At 42.1% G+C, this 20,169-nt stretch overlaps 2 protein-coding genes and 1 non-coding gene across 4 annotated transcripts in view; all 3 read right to left on the bottom strand.

Moving 5' to 3' along the window:
• Positions 1-7,398, bottom strand: part of MAML1 (mastermind like transcriptional coactivator 1) — a 49,767-nt gene extending 42,369 nt beyond the window's left edge. The window contains exon 1 of the mRNA XM_090290439.1: positions 6,823-7,398. Within this exon, the coding sequence (XP_090146565.1) occupies positions 6,823-7,125 (303 nt within the window). The 5' untranslated portion in view covers positions 7,126-7,398. The remainder of the gene's footprint in view (positions 1-6,822) is intronic.
• Positions 7,399-11,118: 3,720 nt separating this feature from the next.
• CANX (calnexin) overlaps positions 11,119-20,169 on the bottom strand; it is a 41,439-nt gene continuing 32,388 nt past the window's right edge. Inside the window, exons 9-15 of one of the 2 annotated variants that reach the window (XM_090290438.1) lie at positions 18,113-18,226; positions 17,657-17,813; positions 16,303-16,518; positions 15,505-15,624; positions 14,570-14,696; positions 14,311-14,390; positions 11,119-12,181 (exon numbers count right to left, since the gene is read on the bottom strand). In XM_090290438.1, the coding sequence (XP_090146564.1) occupies positions 12,128-12,181; positions 14,311-14,390; positions 14,570-14,696; positions 15,505-15,624; positions 16,303-16,518; positions 17,657-17,813; positions 18,113-18,226 (868 nt within the window). In that variant the 3' untranslated portion in view covers positions 11,119-12,127. Of the gene's footprint in view, positions 12,182-14,310; positions 14,391-14,569; positions 14,697-15,483; positions 15,625-16,302; positions 16,519-17,656; positions 17,814-18,112; positions 18,227-20,169 lie in introns of those variants that run through there. The other variant, XM_090290437.1, reaches the window with a different exon arrangement.
• Positions 19,412-19,539, bottom strand: LOC150000387 (small nucleolar RNA SNORA17). Its single transcript, XR_016513853.1, has one exon. It is a non-coding gene; the product is annotated as a small nucleolar RNA SNORA17 (small nucleolar RNA).

Below are 20,169 nucleotides of genomic sequence, written 5' to 3'. Positions count from 1 at the left end.
CTTTTATAAGTTACATGGTTTCTACTCCTTTGCTTTCAATAAAATTAAAGGTACATCTAACCAAACTGTCAGCTAACCAGTAAATTAATTTTTAATGATATAACACTATATAATTTTTGGAATACAATTTAAGTTTCAAAAAATTAAATAACATCGCTATAACGAAATTTTCTCCTTTCCTTTACATTTATTTATATAAACAAAGGTTTATGGGGATTAAATTTATTTAAAAAAAGAATTTGGTCAAGAGGTAATACTTATCCATGCTTATGTGAACAAACTGAGGAAGGAGAAGCTTCATGCATTTCATTCAGGAAGGCATTTCTTTCTTTGCTTTTTTATCCTCATTTGAAGACATGCTTATTGATTTTAGAGAGAAGGAGAGACAGGAGATAAATATCAATGTGAAGGAGAAACATTAATCAGTTCTCTCTCATATGCCCCCAGACCAGGAAACCAACCCACAACCTAGGTATGCGCCCTGACTGGAATTGAACCTGTGACCTTTAGGTTTACAGGATGACACTTTATAAACAACTGAACCGCACCAGCCAGGGCAGAAGGCACTTGTAATTAACTTGTAGTTTTTTGCTTAATAATTATCTGTAAAAACTTATAATGCATTTGTTTTGTTATGTACTACTATAACTCAGTTTATTGAAGAAAGAAACATGCATAACACACAGAACCATACAAATGCATGTGGAAGGGAACTGACTGATGGTTTCTCCTCTCAAAATTTTTTTTTAAGTTTGCAAAGAGCTTTATGGTCAAAGTAATTTGAAGTTTTTAATTTCAATTTTTATACCTTTTTGTTTAGAAAACATATGCTAGAATTATCAAATAAAGAGACGTTCAAGCATTCATTGTTAGAATAAAACTATGTGGGGCAAGTGTAAAAGAAATGCAAGTTCCAGGAGAAAAAGGAATGACTTTAATTTGTTAAAAGAAAAGCATTACTTTTTTAAAATTATTTATTTATTTATTTTTAGAGAGAGGGGAAGGGATGGAGAAAGAGAGGGAGAATGTGTGGTTGCCTCTACTCACACCCAACTGGGGACCTGGCCCACAACCCAGGCATGTGCCCTGACTAAGAATCAAACTGGCGACCCTTCAGTTCACAGACCAACACTCAGTCCACTGAGCCACACCGGCCAGGGCAAGAAAAGTATTCTTTAAAGGACTGATGAAAGCATATTGTTAAGATATTCAGGTTCCACTGGCTACATTTTGAAAAGTGATATAACTATTTTATTTTTAAATGTTAATATTTCTTTGAAAGTTACAACCCTTGCAACTATAAACAATATTTTCCCTTTTCTCTTTTTGAAATAGTTGATTCATATTAAATTAAATATATGTAGCATTTTATGAGGCTCTGTGTTACACAAATTCCTTATTTCACTTAATAAACTGAGTTATGGTGGTTTGGTATACAACGGAGCAACACAATAAATACATTATAATTTTTCATAAGATTAAAAATTTAGTATGAAAAGCTTCAGAGGTCAACATAAAAATGTGTGAGGGGGTTCACAATGCTTCAAGATTATTTAGTCCAAACACCAAAATCAAATACATGGTTTTTCATGATTTGACTCCTACCTTTCCAGCTTTATCATCTAACTTCTGGCACTTTCAGCCCCAAATTCAAAGAACTACTCACTGTCATAACTTTGTGTTTTTTGCTTTGTTTCCCAAAGTCATCAGAGTCCTATTACATGCCCCCTGCTAAGAGCTCAGGTCTCCTTGCATATTAGCATATTAAAGGTTTGGAAATGTCCTAAATAGAGGAAACTGTTTAAGTTTGTTTACTCCAGTGTCTCCTAAATTTGTTCAGCTCTAGAACTCTTACTGTAGCCCCTAAAAGTAGAGTTCCCTGGAATACCCTTTGGGGAAAGCATATGGCAAAATATTAAGATTTTAAAAGCCAAATCTTTAAGGCTTTCCAAACTTACCCCAAAGAGGTATCCCTCACCCAATGCTTCCACAGGCTCTGAAGCCCTCAACATGGCTGGGCAATGACCCACTTCCTACCTGCGTCCCCTTGGGCTGCTGATGGTCCCTGTGCCACGACTCTCCTAGACCCCTACAGGAGTTCCTCAGTGGCAGCACACAGAACCAGGACATTCCCAGGTCTCGACCTTGGATGACTGGGTTAGGGTAAACACTCCAAAGTATTTGGCAGGAGAAAGGGAGGGCCCCTTTTGGACATGTGGGAAATCAACGTGGAGATGTCTAGGAGAGAGCTCCAAGTACAGGCCTGAACCTTGGAAGAGAGCTCTGGAGAGTTTGATGATTACAGATGGCAGATGAGGCCATGAAGAAGTCAAGAACATTACCCAGTAAAAAGGAAGCCTGAGTGACAAAAGCAGAGGATGTAGTTGTCCGGAGAACAACTCTCACCTTCTTCCCCTAGCAATCTGTGAGTCCTGACAAGCTTGGGCACCTCTGCCCTCGGGAGCTGTCTGGAGTACAGCTACTCTTCCCGCCACTGCCACCACAGGCCCCAGCCTGGACTGCTCCTGCCAACACCTGCCCCCTTGAACACCAAGATGACCTCTGAAGACTAAGTCAGATCACATCACGCTTCTGTTTAAATCCTGTGGTTGCTCCCTTCCTGCACTGACCTGAGGTTTGCGTGCCCGCCTCTCCCACGGCTGCCTGCTGCCCACAAGGGTCTCCTCACTGCCCTTCATGCAAGCCCAAAAGGTTCCTGCCTCAGGACTATGCTGGAGGGTCTAACTGGAATGTTCTCTGACTCTCAGCTGAGAACCTCCTGCTTCTCAGGCCCAAATTAAGACCAAGTGTCTTATCTAAAGCTGCTATTATAAACCACTCACTATCACACTACTCTTTTCATTTTTCTTAGCATTTATTTTATCTAAAAATTAATTTTTTAAATTACTGACCCCTTTCCCCACGTGAGCAGAGTTTTCATTTGTCCTGTTCACTGCTGTATTTCTAGTGCCTAAAATATGCACTGGCCTACAGCAGGCACTCAAATATTGGTGGCATGTTTGATAACGGAAAGCAGGAAGGAGAAAGAGAAGAAAACAGAAAGTTGGAAGGAAAATCAGAAGAGGGTGGAAGCTAAGAGGACAGTCTTCAGAAGGAGGAAATCAAGAAGAATGTTAACTAAGAAGCCACTCAATTTGGCAACTCCATCTTTGGTGTACTTTCAAGAGACAACTTCGGAAAAGTAGAAGAGGTAGGCAGCCAATCACAGTGGGTTCCTGAAGTAGTGGGAGTTCAGTGGAAGGACAAAGGGAAGCAAGATGATGGACACTCTTCTGAGGGTAAGGAAAGAAAAAGAATATTTGCTTGTGCTTTGGAGCTGAGGGAAAGAATGCAGTGGAGAGGGGGATATTGAGGATAGGAAAGGAAAGAGGGTGCTAGGACGAGATGTCACGGGAAGAGATGAGCTCCTAAGGCCACATTAGCCACCTTTTCTCTAAAACTATTACACATGACTACAGTACAATGTCTGTTTCATGTTCACAAATATCTACTCCCGGGAAATAATTTGTTCTTTGCATAATTCTTATATAATTGTAGTCTATAAAATCATTATTAAAAATCTGCACATCAGGTACACATTGGAGTGTGGAATGTTCGGGGGTAGAGTCATGAGGTGTGCAGTGTCCTCTCAGGTGGTTCAGAGAACCAGTTTTAGAGAGGAGGAGGGGGAAGTGACAGGAACAGGAAGGGGGAGAGAGGGGATGTGGGAGAACAAAGGGAGAAGAGAGGGGAAGTTGTGGGGAGGGTGAGAGAGAGGAAGAGCGGGGAACAGGGAGAGGGAGAAAGGTGGGAAGAAGAGAGAGGGAGAAAGGAAAAGGGAGAAAGGAAGATGAGTGTAGAGGAGAGAAGGCAAGTATGCACACAAATGGAGAGCAAATGAGGTGCACTGGTGACAGTGGGCAGTGCCAGTGAAGGATACAGATACATAGATGCTCTTTGTAATATTTGTGAAGGTTTGCTCTGTTTTAAATTATGTACAAATAAACATTTTGCACACCTAAGGTAAGAAGGGAAGGCAGCTTCCGGGAAACTGAAAATCTGGCGTGCAACTGTCAAATTTCTACTTAGACTCTTTAAACTACTGTAGGACTAAGCGGCAAAATACTAAACATGGATCAAGGGACGAGGCATTAACCCTTCAGCACTTTACTAAATGAAAATGTTCAAGTTACTGTAAAGGACCCTTTTTATTACAAAATGAATATTCCTATACAGTGGGGAGATAATACTCTACAATCAAGCATCCTTAACAAAGAGAAGCCCACTCTGGCTGTCCTGCTGTGAGAGGGGGCACAGGGCAGTAAGAGCGCCTCACACAGTTGGTCCTGGAAGCTGGAGGTATCAGGAAGCAGTTTCCAACCCGTCTTCAACAGAGGGAGCAGATGGAGGTTAAGACTTCGCTGTGATGGGACAGCCCAGGAGAACAAACCTAAAGGTGAACTGCATTAGTAAATTTGATTCCTTTTCAGCTGGGCAGATTGTCTGTGGATGGTGCCTGGAGCCATGCTACAGCTGCCTAACAGGACTGCAGTGCAACTGTAAGGAACAATAATTAGATTAAATACATTTTTCAATGATCAAGAAGAACAGTAACTCAGAGGCACCTCTTCTCTCTGCAAGCCCAAAGCTTGCCCAGGTAAGAACTCTCTCTCCCTCTGAAGGAGCCACTGAAACAGAAACAGCAGTTTTCTTAGTGACACCGATCCTCCCAGTGCCACGGACCCAGCTGAAACTCCTGCAAGGCAGAGAGCCCACTGGACTCACCTGGATACCGAAGTGAATGGGGCCTCTCTCTCTCATGGAGAGAAGCACACTTCCCCTTGAATGTTGAAATGCATGAAACCCACAGCTCCAGGTTGAATGTGGTAAGACTTAGCATGGCATTGGTCAGGCTTAGACACCCATAGCCAGATGCAAGGTCTAACACACCAAGAGTCCACTTATCTTCATAACATGCCCAGTTTCTTTCAGGCAATTCAAGACCAAACATATCCCATAGGGTCTAAACTCTCACTCTCTTTAAACTGACTCACTAATACACTTTCTAGGGGGCGTTCAAGGCAATTTTCTGCATGTAAACTAAGATTTTTAGAAGCTTTCATTACCTAGCTTTTCATTACCAATTAGAGTGGAACTCCCCCCCCCCCACTACTCTTCAAGCCTTTTCTTAAAACAAGAGTTGTCAGTAAAGGCATCACTGATTTAAGCCATTTTGCTTTTTGAGGTTAGCACATGTGTGGATACAAGTTTCATATCCAGCACTCTTAACAGGCACGGTAAGGAAGCTGTGTCAAGCCCCATACTACCTGCAGGGCTTACAGTCCAGTTGGAAAGACACCCCAGTAGGATGTGATGATGTGCTGAAAATAAATGCACAGACAGGTTTCCTAATGTTCTGACAAAGGTGGTTCTGATGCTCTGGGCGAGTGGAGTGAGAAACTAGCTTTCAAGAAGAGGAAGAGGAGCTAGAGTTGAAGGGTGGCAGGATTCTGAAAGGGTGGAGGAGGGCCCCTCCCTTGTGTGAAAATATTTTCACATGCACAATCTTTTTTTTTTAAACAGTGACCATTTTTTTAAATTTATTATTTCTTTTTAGAGAGAGGGGGAGGGAGGGAGAAAGAGAGGGAGAGAAACATCAATGTACGGTTGCCTCTCGTGCGCCCCCAACTGGGGAACTGGCCCACAACCCAGGCATACGCCCTGACTGGGAATCGAATCAGCAACCCTCTGGTTCCCAGGCCAGCGCTCAATCCACTGAGCCACCAGCCAGGGCCACAATTATTTCTTTCAATCTTCTAAGAATCCTAGAGGAGAAGCTAAACATATCTGCAGTTTACAGATGAGAAAACTGAAGCCCAGAAGACCTGACTAGTCACTAAGCAATAATCAATTAAATGTCCAGCAGTCCAGACTAATGTAGAAGAGAATTCGGAAAATAACTCCACCAGATGATAGCGCCGGATGAGGGGCAGAGCGCAGACAAGCGGGCAGAGGGACCCAAGGCCTGCAGACTAGCTCTGGATGGGCGCTGGCACGGCCCGGCCCCAGGAGAGGTAAGAAAAGCATAAATTTTAAAGTGCACAGAACAAATTAGATTGGTAACACTGGTTTTAAACTTTAAATTACCAAGGAAACAAACAAAAAACCCCTTTGTTCTCTCCCTTTTATAAATCAGTTTCAGGAAAGAAAACCTCTAAACAACAAGTCCCCCAAATAGCTACTGAGAACCCAAAGGGCATAATAATTTACCAATAAACTCTCTAATATTACCAGAAATTGTAAATAGGCTTATAAGTGAAAACTGGAATCGTGCACAATATTGCTGGAATCACAAGTTCACAGATTTCAGGGTTGCCTAAAGAAGAAATACTTTCATGCAACAAAGGTTTCCAAAGACTTTAGATGTCCCCGTTTGATCAAAGGAAGGCTACCCGATTCCCACACGGAAGCCAGGAACCCGTAGCCGCGGGTATCCCATAACACCTGCAAAATCGCGGGACCACTTGCACAGGCGCTCTGAGGCCAGTGTTTAAGGACGTTCTCAACATTTCGGAATCGAGTCTGGGAGGAAAACTTTTCAGCTGCTGTTCACCAGCCTTCCCAACTGGAGCCTCAATGTTAGGTTTTCACAGTGAAGTTTTCCCCAACTCCTGCCACCGTGCCATTTGCCGCAGGTGACAACTGCTCCGTCCCTGCCAGGCTCGCCTGCCCGGAGCCAGGCCCAGCGCTGCAGGCACCGGGTGGCCTCGGAGCGGCACGGCAGCGTCTCCGCGGAAGGGCCGCTCCCCGCGCCGTACTCACCGCGACGGGGCGGCCGTGCTCCGGGCCGTCGGCGGCGTCGAGGCGCGGGGTCGAAACCGGCGGCGGGGCGGGCGGCTGCCGGTGCTTGCCTGCGCGCTTGGCCTTGGCCTGGATACAGCGCTGGTGCAGGGCGAAGGTGTGCTGGCGCTCGAGCTCCAAGCGCTCGGGCGACACGGCCTCGTAGCGGGCCTCGCACGTACTGTGGTGGCGCCGGCACAGCTCGATGCGCCGGCGGAGGCGCTCCATGACCGCACTATGCCGCGGCAGCGCAAACTCCGCCATGGGGCAGGTGGGCAGCACCATGGGCCGCGGGCAGCACGGGCCAGGCCCCGGGCGAGCCTCTGGGGCCGGCTGGAACTGCGGTCTCCGCTCCCCGCCGGGGGCCGGCCGCCTCACGGCCGCGCCATGGCCCCGCGAGCTGCGGAGCGGGCTTGCGCGTGGCGACGGGCCTTTCTGCGGTTCCACTCGACCCGACCCCGGCCAGCGCTCGCTGCCCACCTCAGACCTCGGCCTGGCCCTGCCGCCCCCGACCCATTGTTTTCCGCGCCGCCGCCGCCGCCGCCATCTTAAAATTGTTTTCAGGGCTCTCGGAAGAGGGCGGGACCCCAGCAAGCGACCCCGCCGTCACGGCTGATGAGCAGGGACTGCGACCAATCAGAATAGAAACAGCGGGCCGCCCGAGGGGCGGGGGCAAGCACGCCGGAGGCGCAGTGGAGCTCCCGTGCGGAGTTTAAAAGGAACTCCGAAGTAGGGGGCGGGCCTCCGTCCCGGGCACCCAGCCAAGTGCTACGGCCGGGACTCCGCCCTGCATACCGCCCCTCGCAGGAAGGCTTTTCCGGGGCCGCGGGGGAGAGCCGGGCAGTAGGCGCGGTGCAGCTGGTCAGACCCAGACGCTGCCCGGCACCGGTGCGTGTCACCGTTTTCATCTCCCACAGCCTTCCTGAAGTTGGCTCAGATCAAGTAAAAAGTAGCCACGCTTTTTCAGTCAGCTGTTTTTCTTTGGCCTCATTCCTTACATCCACCCTCTTCATCAGTCAGAATTTCCCGAGTGATCTGGAAAAGGTTTCCTCCCGCACCATTCTGGATCACTGGGGCCGTCCGTTTCCACTTTTGTATAAAAATTTTAACGTTTCAAAAGTTCAGTTACTACTAACAAGAAAACAAATAACTAAAAGCCCCAGTACACGTGAGGAACAGGATCTGGGGAAGAGTCTAGCTCTATTCGTGGGGACTAGAACCGCAGAGCATGGCGCTTCTCAAGACCGGTAGCTTAGTCTGCGAGCCTCACATTTAAAAGATGGTCTAGTTGGGTAAAATCAAGCCACTCAATCCAACCAATGGCAATTAAGCTCTAGTGTCTTAACTAGCTGTCAAAGGGGTAGGGGGACTAGGAAAAAGAACACAAGAGCGATGAGTTAATAAAACTAGACAGTCTGTGTTGGGCCAGGAGATCTACCTTAATTGCAAAGTTAAGTAGGTGTGCCAGGAAGCTGCACGTTGCTAGGCACCATCAACATAGCTCAAATAGTTGTACCAGTAACTTTTTACTAGGACCCTCGACAATGTTTTATTTTAAAATTAAAAAATGAGTCCTTATTCAAAATGTATGTTTTTATACAAACGCAGTAAAAGTTTACAAGTGGCCCACAAAGGCAAAAGTGCTTAGAGCTCACAAATGCCATAATGTGGTCCTGCTTTTTATGAGTCATTAAATACACATTTTACACCAGAATTAAATATTTATTTTCTAAAAGGAAAAAGTAGAGTAATAGAAGCACCACATTGTCTATTTCTGTTCAGTAAGCAGTCCAAAAGTCTAATAGCACATTGAAAGTTTTGACTTAACTTTCAAAAACCTCCCTGAAATATGATTATGAAGTGTGATTCTGAACAAAAATTAATTTTTTAATAAAAATTTAAAAGTTCTGCCCTGTCTGGTGTGGCTCAGTGGATTGAGCACCAGCCTGTGAACTAAGGGCCGCTGGTTTGATTCCCAGTCAGGGAACATGCCTGGGTTGTGGGCCAGGTCCCCAACTGGGGACACGTGAGAGACAACCATACATTGATGTTTCTCTCCCTCTCTCTCTCAAAATAAAATCTTTTTGAAAATTTTTAAAAGTTCAATGGTTCCCATAAGTCTTAAAAGAAAATTATCTACAAATTAACCCTCCCTTTCTGAGCTGTTATCCCTCTGATACAACAAAAAGTACTGAATCCCAACGAACCCCAATCCAGCAGGAAAGAAGGTAAAACCTCCATTGACTTTACTGGACCAAATCCACGTGGTTGAAGTACAGTTGGCCTCCAGTATCAGAGTTCCATATTCTCAAATTTGATCAATCACCAAGAATGGAAAATATTTGGAAAAACGTTTCATTGTTGCTAACATGTGCTGTGTAAATAGGCCAGCAATTTTCAACCAGTATGCTACAAGAATTTTTAAAACATGTAATACCTATTTAGTCAGGGGCACTGGCTTCTTTTCCCTTAGATGGTCAAATAAAAAAATGACAACAGTCAGAACAGTAATAATTGTCAGATGTGATTATACCTATTTTTTTGTCAGATTGGCAAAAATATTTCTTTTGGTGTGCTGCAGAATTTTAGTAATTAGTTTATGTAAGCCATGAGATGAAAAAGGCTGAAAATCTCTTAAGTTAGGCCCATGATGGTTGCTGGTTGCACCTGTACTGAACAAATACAGACGTTTTTGTTGTCATTATTTCCTAAACAATACAGTTTAACAACTATTTAAATAGCATTAAATTATATTAGGTGCAAGTAACCTAAAGTATATCGGAGGATGTGTGGAGATTATATATGTAAATGCTATGCACCATTTTATATAAGGGATTTGAACATCATTGGATTTTGCTATCTTTGGGGTTCCTGGAACTAGTAATTCCTGTGGATTTCAAGGGACAACTATAATTACTCCACCAGTCATAGTAGTTTCTACATACTAGCAAAGTCATGTAGTGGCCAATTAAAGGAAGATTAACCCACTTTGAAACAGTAAAACACACTAATTAAAGGTTACTATGAAGAAGTTCAGTCCAAAGCAGATGCTTAACACAGGGCTTTAATGTAATACCATTTAGTAATGTGACAATTTGAGAGAAGTGGAAAGTATTTTGTGGACAAGAGCAACTGAGGAACACATCCGATGGAGTGGGTATTTTACAACAGGAGACAACCAGCATGTAAAATCAATGAAAGTGCCTTTTAAAGAGCTGAAAACTGCAGCTGGTTATTAATGCATCAGACATTTAATTGAGAGGTTGCAACTTCAACAAAAAGTGAAAAAGAAAACCAAGAAAAGACTTGTTTTGTTTTGGACAAACTTTGCTCAATAACCCTGGAAAGGCAAATGAACACTACCGATTTACATTTGTCATTCCACAGTTCAGGTGGAAGAAAACTGTGAGGCATGAATTATCATCGGAGAGTGAAGGCGGCAGATTTCTGGAAATGCAATGATCCCACACATTTGCTCCAAAGGAGAAACCTGCAGACATATTTTCAGGTCTTGCTAAGTAACTGTTTATTCTCACTCAATACATCTCGGAAAGTCTGCTACATAAGGTCACTATGACCACAGAACAACAGAGGAAAAGAATAAAGCATTGAACAGCAAGAAAAATGCATCCCACCCTCATAAGAATTTAAGTGAACCAGCAAAAAATTGAAGATAAAATAAACAGACACAGCCTTCATCTCTTACAAATATTCTTCCTCCCCAATATAAACACTGGAGTATTTATATATTCAGTGCAAGGAACACTATCATCTGTTCCTTTAAAACATCTCTGAAGAATAAAGCTAAAGGAACGCCTGATTCTGAATACACTTCAGTGTGGTGTAATCATGAGATGACTCCACTGTGACAGGGGAGAGGCTCTGACAGCACCCATCTGTGTTCCACATGAAAAAAACATGCCATCACTTTGTAAAAAATTCTACAAACGACATACTAAAAAAATTTTTTATTTTTAACAGGACTGATCTATCATGTAATTTAAGACACAACTGTTATATGAACTTCAAATGAAAATGTAAAAGGTTTAGCAGCTACAAAAATCAGATAACTCCTGTTCTACGCCACTCCTCCCATCAATCCTTTTAGCCTGTGTTCACTTAGTCAATTCTGAATTGGCTCACCTCTGGATTAGACTTCTAAAGTCTTTACACAGAGTAAAAGAAATGGATAAAAAATGAAAGTACTCTATCCTGTACTTTGACCCTGGAAAAGTGTGGGTCTGTTTAAAAAAGAAACACACATTACCACAATAAAGCTTAACACGATGCAGAGGTTATAATCACTTTCAGCAATGAACAGCAAGCTGCGCTGTGAAGAAAATGCATAGCAGAGGAGAATGCTAGGAATCTGGGGAAACAGGAAGGGAAAACAGTGTCAACACAGTGGAAGATGGGATGAAAACAACTCATCTATCCTCGAGCTTCCGTGTCCTGGTAGCAGTCCTTAAACAGCCACCTGCTCAAGAAGGCTGCAGCCCAGACACTCCTGGTGTATGGAGTACCAAGGCCCAAATGCCACATTATGCCATCTCCTCCACTAACTGCAAAGCTGTCTGGGAACTAAGCTGTTCCACTGGCAAAAAACACACACACTCTATGGTCAACCAACATCAAGTGAAAAGTTTTTTTTTTCTTACAATATGTGCATTTTGAATACAACTTAAACAGAACCTTCATATAAATTTGGACTTCTATCAATCCCCCTCCTCAATTTCCATAGGAGGAATTGAGCAATGGAAGCAAGTAACACAAGATTATAACCACAAACAACTACACATTAAACATGATTATCAATTTTAAGGGACAGAGACACCTGAATGTTTTGTAATACCAACTTAAGCAAAATTGGTTGTAAAAACTGCCATTTATCCCTCTAGCATTTCTAAAAGTTGGTGTTATTTCTTCAGGGACACATTAATATATTAGATTAAGCCAAGATTTTAAAGACTGGCAAAGTTCTATTACTCTATCTAAAAAAAAAAAAAGTTTTAACAAAAAAATACAAGTTAGTTGCTTCATGTTACATTTCACGACCATTATGTTAAATGCTTTCTTTCTACATAAACAGGTCCTTTTTGTCACAACTGCAATTATTTACTGCTGGATGTTTAACATTACACAGACTACTGTTTGACTGAAACTGCTGAAGGTGACATCTGGAGGTTTTTTGAGTTTCCGCATAAGGTGTGCCAGGTCCTCTCCTAGTACCCCACTTGCAGGAGAAGGGGATGGAGAGGAAATCACAGATCAAGTTCTTAAGATAATTTCACTCTCTTCGTGGCTTTCTGTTTCTTGGTGATCTGTTCAAAATTTCTTCCTCCTATTGGTTGAAGAAACAAGAAATTCATTGTAATTTGCATGTTAAGAAAAGTAAAAGTTCACCAAGGTCTAGAGATCTACCAGCCTGAGGGTAACCCGTATGACGGAAAAACAAGAGTAAAAAAAATGATGAGAAGAAAATGTGCCAAAAACTGAGTGTGTTTCAAGTGATATAGGAATCTGGACAGGCGGAGTAACAATGTGCTATATCAGATAGGCCTAAAAGTGCTGGGGGAAGTGTTCTGGAGGTGTTGGGATTATGTGTGTTTTAATATAGTCTATTTTTGTTTTCTTTCTGTAAAAATGCACTTCTTTCAATTTAACTCATAAACATTTTCTTTTAAAAGGACCAGACACCATGCTTTCACATGTCATCTTGCTTAATCCTAAATAATCTACTGGCCTATGGACACATGAGTCCCGCTCTGAGACTGAGAAAGCTGGATTTCATGGGGACTGAAGACACTACAAGCCAAGTCCCACGTGACACTGAAGACGACAAGCCTGGTTCTCTTCCTATTCTACACAGGGACTTCTTACTGTGTGAGGAAGCCTGGGGAATATAAAATGTATACGAGACTGATTCCTACCTGGAAGAACTCCACATTTTAGTTGAGAAAGAACATATCTATTGAAAATAAAGTAGCATTGACCTGTATCAATAGGAGGGTAGCATAGTGGGAGCTGGAAATGGTCACTAGGTAGTTTTCCAAAAAAGAAACAGTAAAAGAGAGAAGAGCTTGGGAAAGGGCCCTTGGTAGGAAAGGTATGGACTGTTCTCTTTTCCTCATACCTCATATCCAACCCACCAGAAAACCCAGGTCCAAAAGCCCACATCCTTCTTTCCTATCACCCTGCTCAGGACGACCTTTAGCTTGCCTGGATTATCAAAGCAGCCTCCTAACAAGTCTCCTGGATGCTACCTGGTCTATACAAAATACAGCAGCTGAAGCCATCGGAACGGATAACTACTTTGCCCCAAAGCTGGCAACGGCTTCCCTTTTCACTAGGAGGAAAAGCCAAGCCCATACAACAGTCTGGGTGACCCCACTTAACCCAGAGCCTCCTCTACCCTCCTTTTCTCCATATGATCACCCTACTGGCAGTTCGGACGACCACTTTAGGATCCTAAACTGGTTGTTCTCTGCCGGAACGACCTTCCCATGGATGCCTCCATGGGAAAGTACTTCATTTCCTTCAAATCTTTGCCCAAATGTCACCTCTCCAATGAGACCTACCTACTTTTAACACTGCAGCCCACCCCACCTCCAGCACTTCTGATACCCTTTCCTGTTCTAGTTTATTTTTCAAGGCCTACTGCTTTCTAGCATTCATTCGCTTCCTTATAATGTCTACTGCTTATTGTCTGTTTCTTCCCACTAGAAATTAAGCTTCCCAAAGGCAGGTTATACCTTTGTCTTGTTCACTGACAAAGCCTGGCATATAATGGGCACCCAACAAAGCTTTATTGAATAAACGAATCCATGAGGAACAGAGACAAAAATTTTAGAACACAGTGATTTGTGCAAGAAATACTTTTTTTAAAGGAAACTGTTTTCTTTTTTTATATATATAAATATTTTATCTATTTATTTTTAGAAAGATGGGAAGGGAGGGAGAAGGAGAGGGAGAGAAACATCAATGTGTGGTTGCCTTTCCTGAGCCCCGCACTGGGGACCCAGCCCGCAACCCAGGCATGTGCCCGGACTGGGAATTTAACTGGCAACTCTTTGGTTCACAGGCCAGTGCTCAATCCACTGAGCCACACCAGCCAGGGCAAGAAATACTTTTTAACGGCACAGTGAGGAGAGGTGGATGAAGAGACAGAACTATAAAATAATAACCTAGAGTTGCCATCTTAGAAAGCATTTTATTAGTTTTCCCCTACCACCTTCTGCTTATTCCCCAAACCATGTTCATCACAGAAAAAACTTCTGAGATTCAGATGTAATTTGATGTTACAACATGCTGACCTGTATGTCTAAGAATTTCACTTTTATAAAATTGACTTTAATAGAAATTTTACAGCCACAGCCATTGCAAACTACCCTATGAAAATATCCCCTCTGCTTAAATGTACTTTTCAACTTAGGTGCTTAAAATACAAAATGTACTCTCTCTTTCTGTTACCTCTGCTTTAGATTTCCTCTCTTCGTCCTCTTGACTGACAGTGTCACCATCTTCTTCAGCATCACTTTTTTGCTTCTCTTCTGAGACAAAAGTCAAAGTAAAACCACTCAGCAAACTTACACTTGTACTGGGTAATTAGATAATTAGCATTAGAATACACCTCAAGAGTCTAAAACAATCTTCACAGTAACTTGCTTATAACAGTTTAAACATCTTAGGGTCTTGGCTGAAAGCAGAGATTTTGGTATGGACTGCTTACCAAGTTTCTCTTCTGCCTCCTCCTCCTCCTCTCCCTTGTCCCTTTCTTCTTCCTTCTCTTCTTCCTCTTCCTTCACATCTGGCTGAGGAGCATCAGTCTTCTTGTACTCCACAGGGCTGGGCTGCTTCTGAAATATTCCCCCATTCCATGCAATACGTTATCATTTAATTATCGAATGCCTGTGAGTGAAGTTCTGTGCCAGGCTATATACTGTGGCAGGTATCTAGAAGTGAGTGAGATGCACTCCCTGCCTTGAGAGCCTTCTCGGGTGAATGTGTGGAGTTTAAGACGGAAGGAACAGCACAGACAGAGGGATGAGGCAGAATGGTGGCAGGGGTGAGGCTGGAAAGAGCACTTTAGGGATCAGATTAGAGAACATCTTGACTGCCAGATGAAGTATAATCCTTACTTAGTGTAAGTGGAGAGCCTAAACAAAATGTTCTTTTCTTTACAATTGCATGTAACAAAGGCTGAACAAAAAAACTAAAATAAGGCTGTATTACTCCACACGCATTTGTGGGAGGGCAGGGTAAGGATGCTGAGGAAGGAACTGGTAATGAGAAATCAAAGACTGAATTGTAAACTGTATACACAGAAACAACTATGCCAAGAGGAAAAGATGGTTTATGCACAGATGGCCAGATTTATATCAAAGTTTTTCGTTGTTCTTTCCCTCCCTACCCCAGAAAGCTGCTGCCAAATATTAAGGAGAGTGGCTTAAATACTACTAGAAATGAAGGGACTACAAATGCTACTTCCATATGGGCACAATACAAGGCCACTGAGGAGTGAATAAGGTTTCAGAAGTTAATATCAAACATGGCCCAGTCACTACTAAGCTGCTACAAAGAAAACCTCATGCAATAGATCTTATTTTTTAACATTATTAGAATTCTTTCTAAAAGTGACTCAAAACCAAACCAAACCAATCATACCTTTCCAGAACAGCAGAAGACGATGACAAGAAATACAGGCAGTGCTACAGTCAAAACATAGACCACCCAGAGCCATGGGCGCTCCTCAGCTGCCTCCAGCATCTGCCCCACTACACCTGGCTGAAAAACAAAACATGACTGACTGATTTCATGTTCTGGCTTTTGACACCAAATATAGGTAGCACTATTCCACTGCTCAATGACCGCATGGCACTACTCAGGTTCCAACTTTTCCAAAGGGCTCAAGCCAAGATGTTCACATAGCAAAAAAATAAAGGAAATAGGAGAAAATCTTGAATCTTCTTCTCCATATCAACAAGGTGATTTCCCTTTCACAGGTATGAAAGCTGGTTTCTTAAGCACCAGCAAAAGACTTTATTTCAGGGATCAGTGAATGAAAAACTTACTGATCTTAATGTCTCTGGCTCTCCAATTTGCAACTTGGCCATATGACCAATTGTTCAAAAATTCCGCATATAGGATAAACTAAAATTCAACATTTAACAATGCATTAAAATATACCCTGAATGGCAAATTTTCTTAAATATTTTAACACAATAACAATTTTTAAAAATCCTACACACAACACAAATAAATTCTAAAGCCATTGTCTCAGATTAACGCAATCAAGTCCAAAACCCCGATATTGACTTTAGTAGACATAAGATCATTTTTTATGCCAATATTCCCAAATAAGGGAAAAGACAAACTACAGACAATAGGGTTTCACAAACGTAGCAATTAGTTACCTGTAATTGCAAATATAAATAAATGCACAGGAAACAAGCAAGCACAAACCTCAGCAGCCCCATCGGCAGCTTTCTTCAGACCCCATCCATCACTGGCCCAATCATCAACTACTCTTCGATCGCTACAAACGATAAAGTTGTCAAAAAAAATGTCCGAGGTCATTGACCACAGTTCCAAACCAATAGCACTAAAAGGAGTCATTTTGAAAGGTTCTGAATCTTCAAAGAAGTCTGGATTTGGTATTTTCCGGGGTTTCCAGATTCCCTAAAGAAAAAAAAAATTTAATCATTTCAGATAATATTCAACATAAATGTATGGTGAACCTAATAAAAATTAAGATGAATGTTGCATGATAAATAAATTTAAGTGGTGACTTTGTGAAACTTAACTGAGTAACAGGAAGCAAACAATAAATGCTACTGATGTTTTATACTCTGCTTCTAAGATGTCTGAACTCCAACTACTTTCAATTTCTAATATCCATGACCTTGATCCAAACCAACATCTCACTGTGCCTGGCACATTCCAAAGGCCTCTACTCTTACCAACCAGTCTGTCAGTAGGAGTGGGAGCCTACATTGGTACTGACTTCTTTAGTGGTGATTTAAAAGATAAATAATCTTCAACTATCAATTTCACTTTCTCATTAACTACCTACAGAAATAGTTACTACATACACTCAGACATGTGCAAGGATTCAAAAAACAAAAAAATGGCAATCCACCTAAAAAGCCATCAACAGAACAGCCAAAGTGCAGTTTTTTAAAGGCAATTTTAAACTAATCTTACTGTTCGCACCATCAAAAAGGCACTTAAAAACAGAAAAGTATACATACAGCCACAGTGTCACATCTTACGTTTTAAAGTGTGACAAAATGGAAATTAACAATTTTAAGTAATTTGACTAGGATAAAAACAGAAGCGAGACCAGGGTCTGAGTGATTACAGGTCCATAATAAGTGTGAAGCTTTAATAAGATCACTACCTGCATTCTTACCATCTCATTTGAACCTCACAGTCCTTTCCCAGATGATGATACTGAGGTCAAGCAATGAGCTGACTTGTGGTTGGGGAGTCACCTCCCCCACAGTCCTGTCTCCACCCCATTTCACAGATGACCAGCCTGTGTCCTGTGGCTGCAGCATCCCTGCCACTTGAGAGCAGGATGTCCAAACTCAACTTTTCCACTTGTCTTTTGTTTTTAAACATAAAGCACAAAGCAGTTACGAAAGCTCTTCTTTAGTTTTTAGGTTTAGTTTAGACACATAAACTGTCTCTCAGTTTATGACGTTTACTTTGTAATTCAATAGCCTGAAAATAGTGATCAACCTCGTAGCCTCACTGTAGATACAACTCGATCTGAACACAAGCAGATCAATGAGGCACATCAGGAGGCACACACCTGGTAGTTTGGGTTGTCAATCATAGGGGGCTTCCATTTGCCCTTATAATTAGGGTTGTCAATCACAGGTCGCTGCCAAACACCACAGCCAGGGGCCGACTCACACTTAGGGTTGGCAATCTGAGGAGCCTCCCACTCTCCATCCATGTCTTCATCCCTGTGGAAGAACAAATTACAAGTGGGTTCTGTGATGAAGGACTATGAACTGCCATCCTGGGGCTCCCCTGACATCCTGCAGGAATGTTTTCACACAGTGCCCTACTATAGAGCACCATGTTATTTCTGCATTTCTAGTAACCAGTTTCTCATGACAGGTGCATTAAAAAAAAAGACACACAGAAATAATTAAATCTGTTGAGCTCCACACTCTGAGTTTGGGCACTTCCCTGTCTTTAAGTATAAGCTTTTACTTCAATAAAAAAGCAGGTAATTTACAAAGTTAACTAGGGCTCTTACCAATCCTCTGGCTTTTCTGCATCTGGATCAGCTACATATTCGGGCTCATCATCTAACCAGCCTTCAGGCTTTGTGGCTTCTTCATCAGGAATCTTAGCAGGGGCATCTTCATCCCTTAAACACAAAAGAAAAAGCCAATTAGGACAACAATGGTCAGAGAATCAAAATGTAGTCCCACTTTGTGAATCTGAAACAGGGCAATCTAAGAATATTTAGGTCCCACTTAATCTCAAAACTTAAAATTCTTTCTAGAATTTATTTGCAAATCATATATCTGATAAGGACCTAGTATCCAGATAAAGAACTCTTGCTCTGGCTGGTGTGGCTCAGTAGGTTGAGTCCCAGCTGGTGAGCCAAAAGGTCTCCCTGGTTTGATTTCTGGTCAGGGCACCTGCCTAGGCTACAGGCAAGGTCCCCAGTTGGGGGCATGTGAGAGGCAACCATCCATTCTTTTCTTTCCCTTTCTCCCTCCCTTCCTCTCTCTCTAAAGAAGAAAAACTCTCACAACTCAGTAATAAAAAGACAACCCAATTAAAAAATCAGTAAAGAATTTGAACAGATATACAAATGGCCAATAAGCATATGAAAAGATGTTCAACATCATTAGGCATCAGAGAAATGCAAACCAAAACCACAGTAAGATACCTCTTCACAACCACTAGGATGGCTAATATAAAAAAGAATGACAAAAACAAGCGCTGGCGTGAGAATGTGGGGAAAACGAAACTTGCATCCATTGATGATGGCAAAGCAAAATGGGGCAGAGCTTTGGAAAACAGTTTGGCAGTTCCTCAAAAAGTTAAACACAGTTACCATATGGCCCAACAATTGCATTTCTAAGCATATATTCAAGAGAAATGAAAATGCATATTCACCCAAAAACCTGTACCAGAATGTTCACAGAAATATCAGTCATAATCATAGCCAAAAAGGGGAAACAACCCAAATGTCAACCAACTAAGGGAAGGAAAAATAAAATTGGTATTACCCACAAAACAGAACATTATTCAGCCATAAAAAGAATTGAAGCACTGACACATGTGTCAACATGGATGAACCTTGACCACATGACAGTATGTGAAAGAAGCCAGGCACAAAAAGTCACCTACTTTATTCTATGTCCAGAATGGGCAAAGCCATATAGAGACAGAAAAATAGGGAATATAAAAATAGGGAGTAACTGCTTAATGGGGAGGGTTATGGGGGGTGATTAAAATCTTCTGAAATTAAAGACAGTGGTGATGGTTGTACAACACTGATAAATATACTAAACCACGAAACTGTACTATTTTTTTGCCAAGTGTCAGTCTATCAATCATCCAGATGTTCACAGCCAGAACACTGAGTGTAGACAAGTCTCTCTTCTCTGCCACCTAACAACACAAATGTGACATGGCAGCCACACCTGCAACACCTCTAGGGGCCATTAAACTACACAATTTAAAAGAGCAGATTTCAGTATATTAATTATAACTCCAAGAGTTACTGCTAAAATAAAAGTTCACCAAGAAGCACGTTTCCAAGTTTCATGGCAGTTGCTGAAAGATGGTGCCACTGTATCTGGTAAGCAAAGACAACACATATCCTTGGTCATGTGCTTGTTTTTTGAACTATGCTAGTTTTAAATTAATTGTGTGAGAACTTGAACTTGTACAACATTCAGCTGACACTTTTAGGCAGAACATTCACACTCCCATCCCCAAAATAAAACAACTAGTTAAGGAATACAATACTGAACAAGGCCAAGTCCAAATCTAAAGTTCACCAAATACACAAATAAACTTGGCATTTACACTAGTACAGGATAAAAGTCCAAGAATCCCTACCTTAATTTAAGGGTGGAAAAACACCAACTACAATTTCACTGCTAAACTTAAGGGGATCCTTTTATAATGGAAGGCCAGTTTTATTATTTCTCTTTGTTCACTTTCTGACATTTCCAAAAGCCAATTTTCATTTCTCATCACTCTCCAATTTGTGCCCCACACAAAAGGCCACATATATTCAACTTCCCTCATATGTACTGAGCTCACGCCTGCTCCTCTACTTTTGCATAT

Source organism: Furipterus horrens, unplaced genomic scaffold, assembly GCF_987537825.1.
Source record: "Furipterus horrens unplaced genomic scaffold, mFurHor1.1.pri manual_scaffold_10, whole genome shotgun sequence".
NCBI classification, from domain to species: domain Eukaryota; kingdom Metazoa; phylum Chordata; class Mammalia; order Chiroptera; family Furipteridae; genus Furipterus; species Furipterus horrens.
The sequence above is the reverse complement of the archived record's forward strand: the minus strand, read 5'-3'. Positions and strand labels throughout refer to the sequence as shown.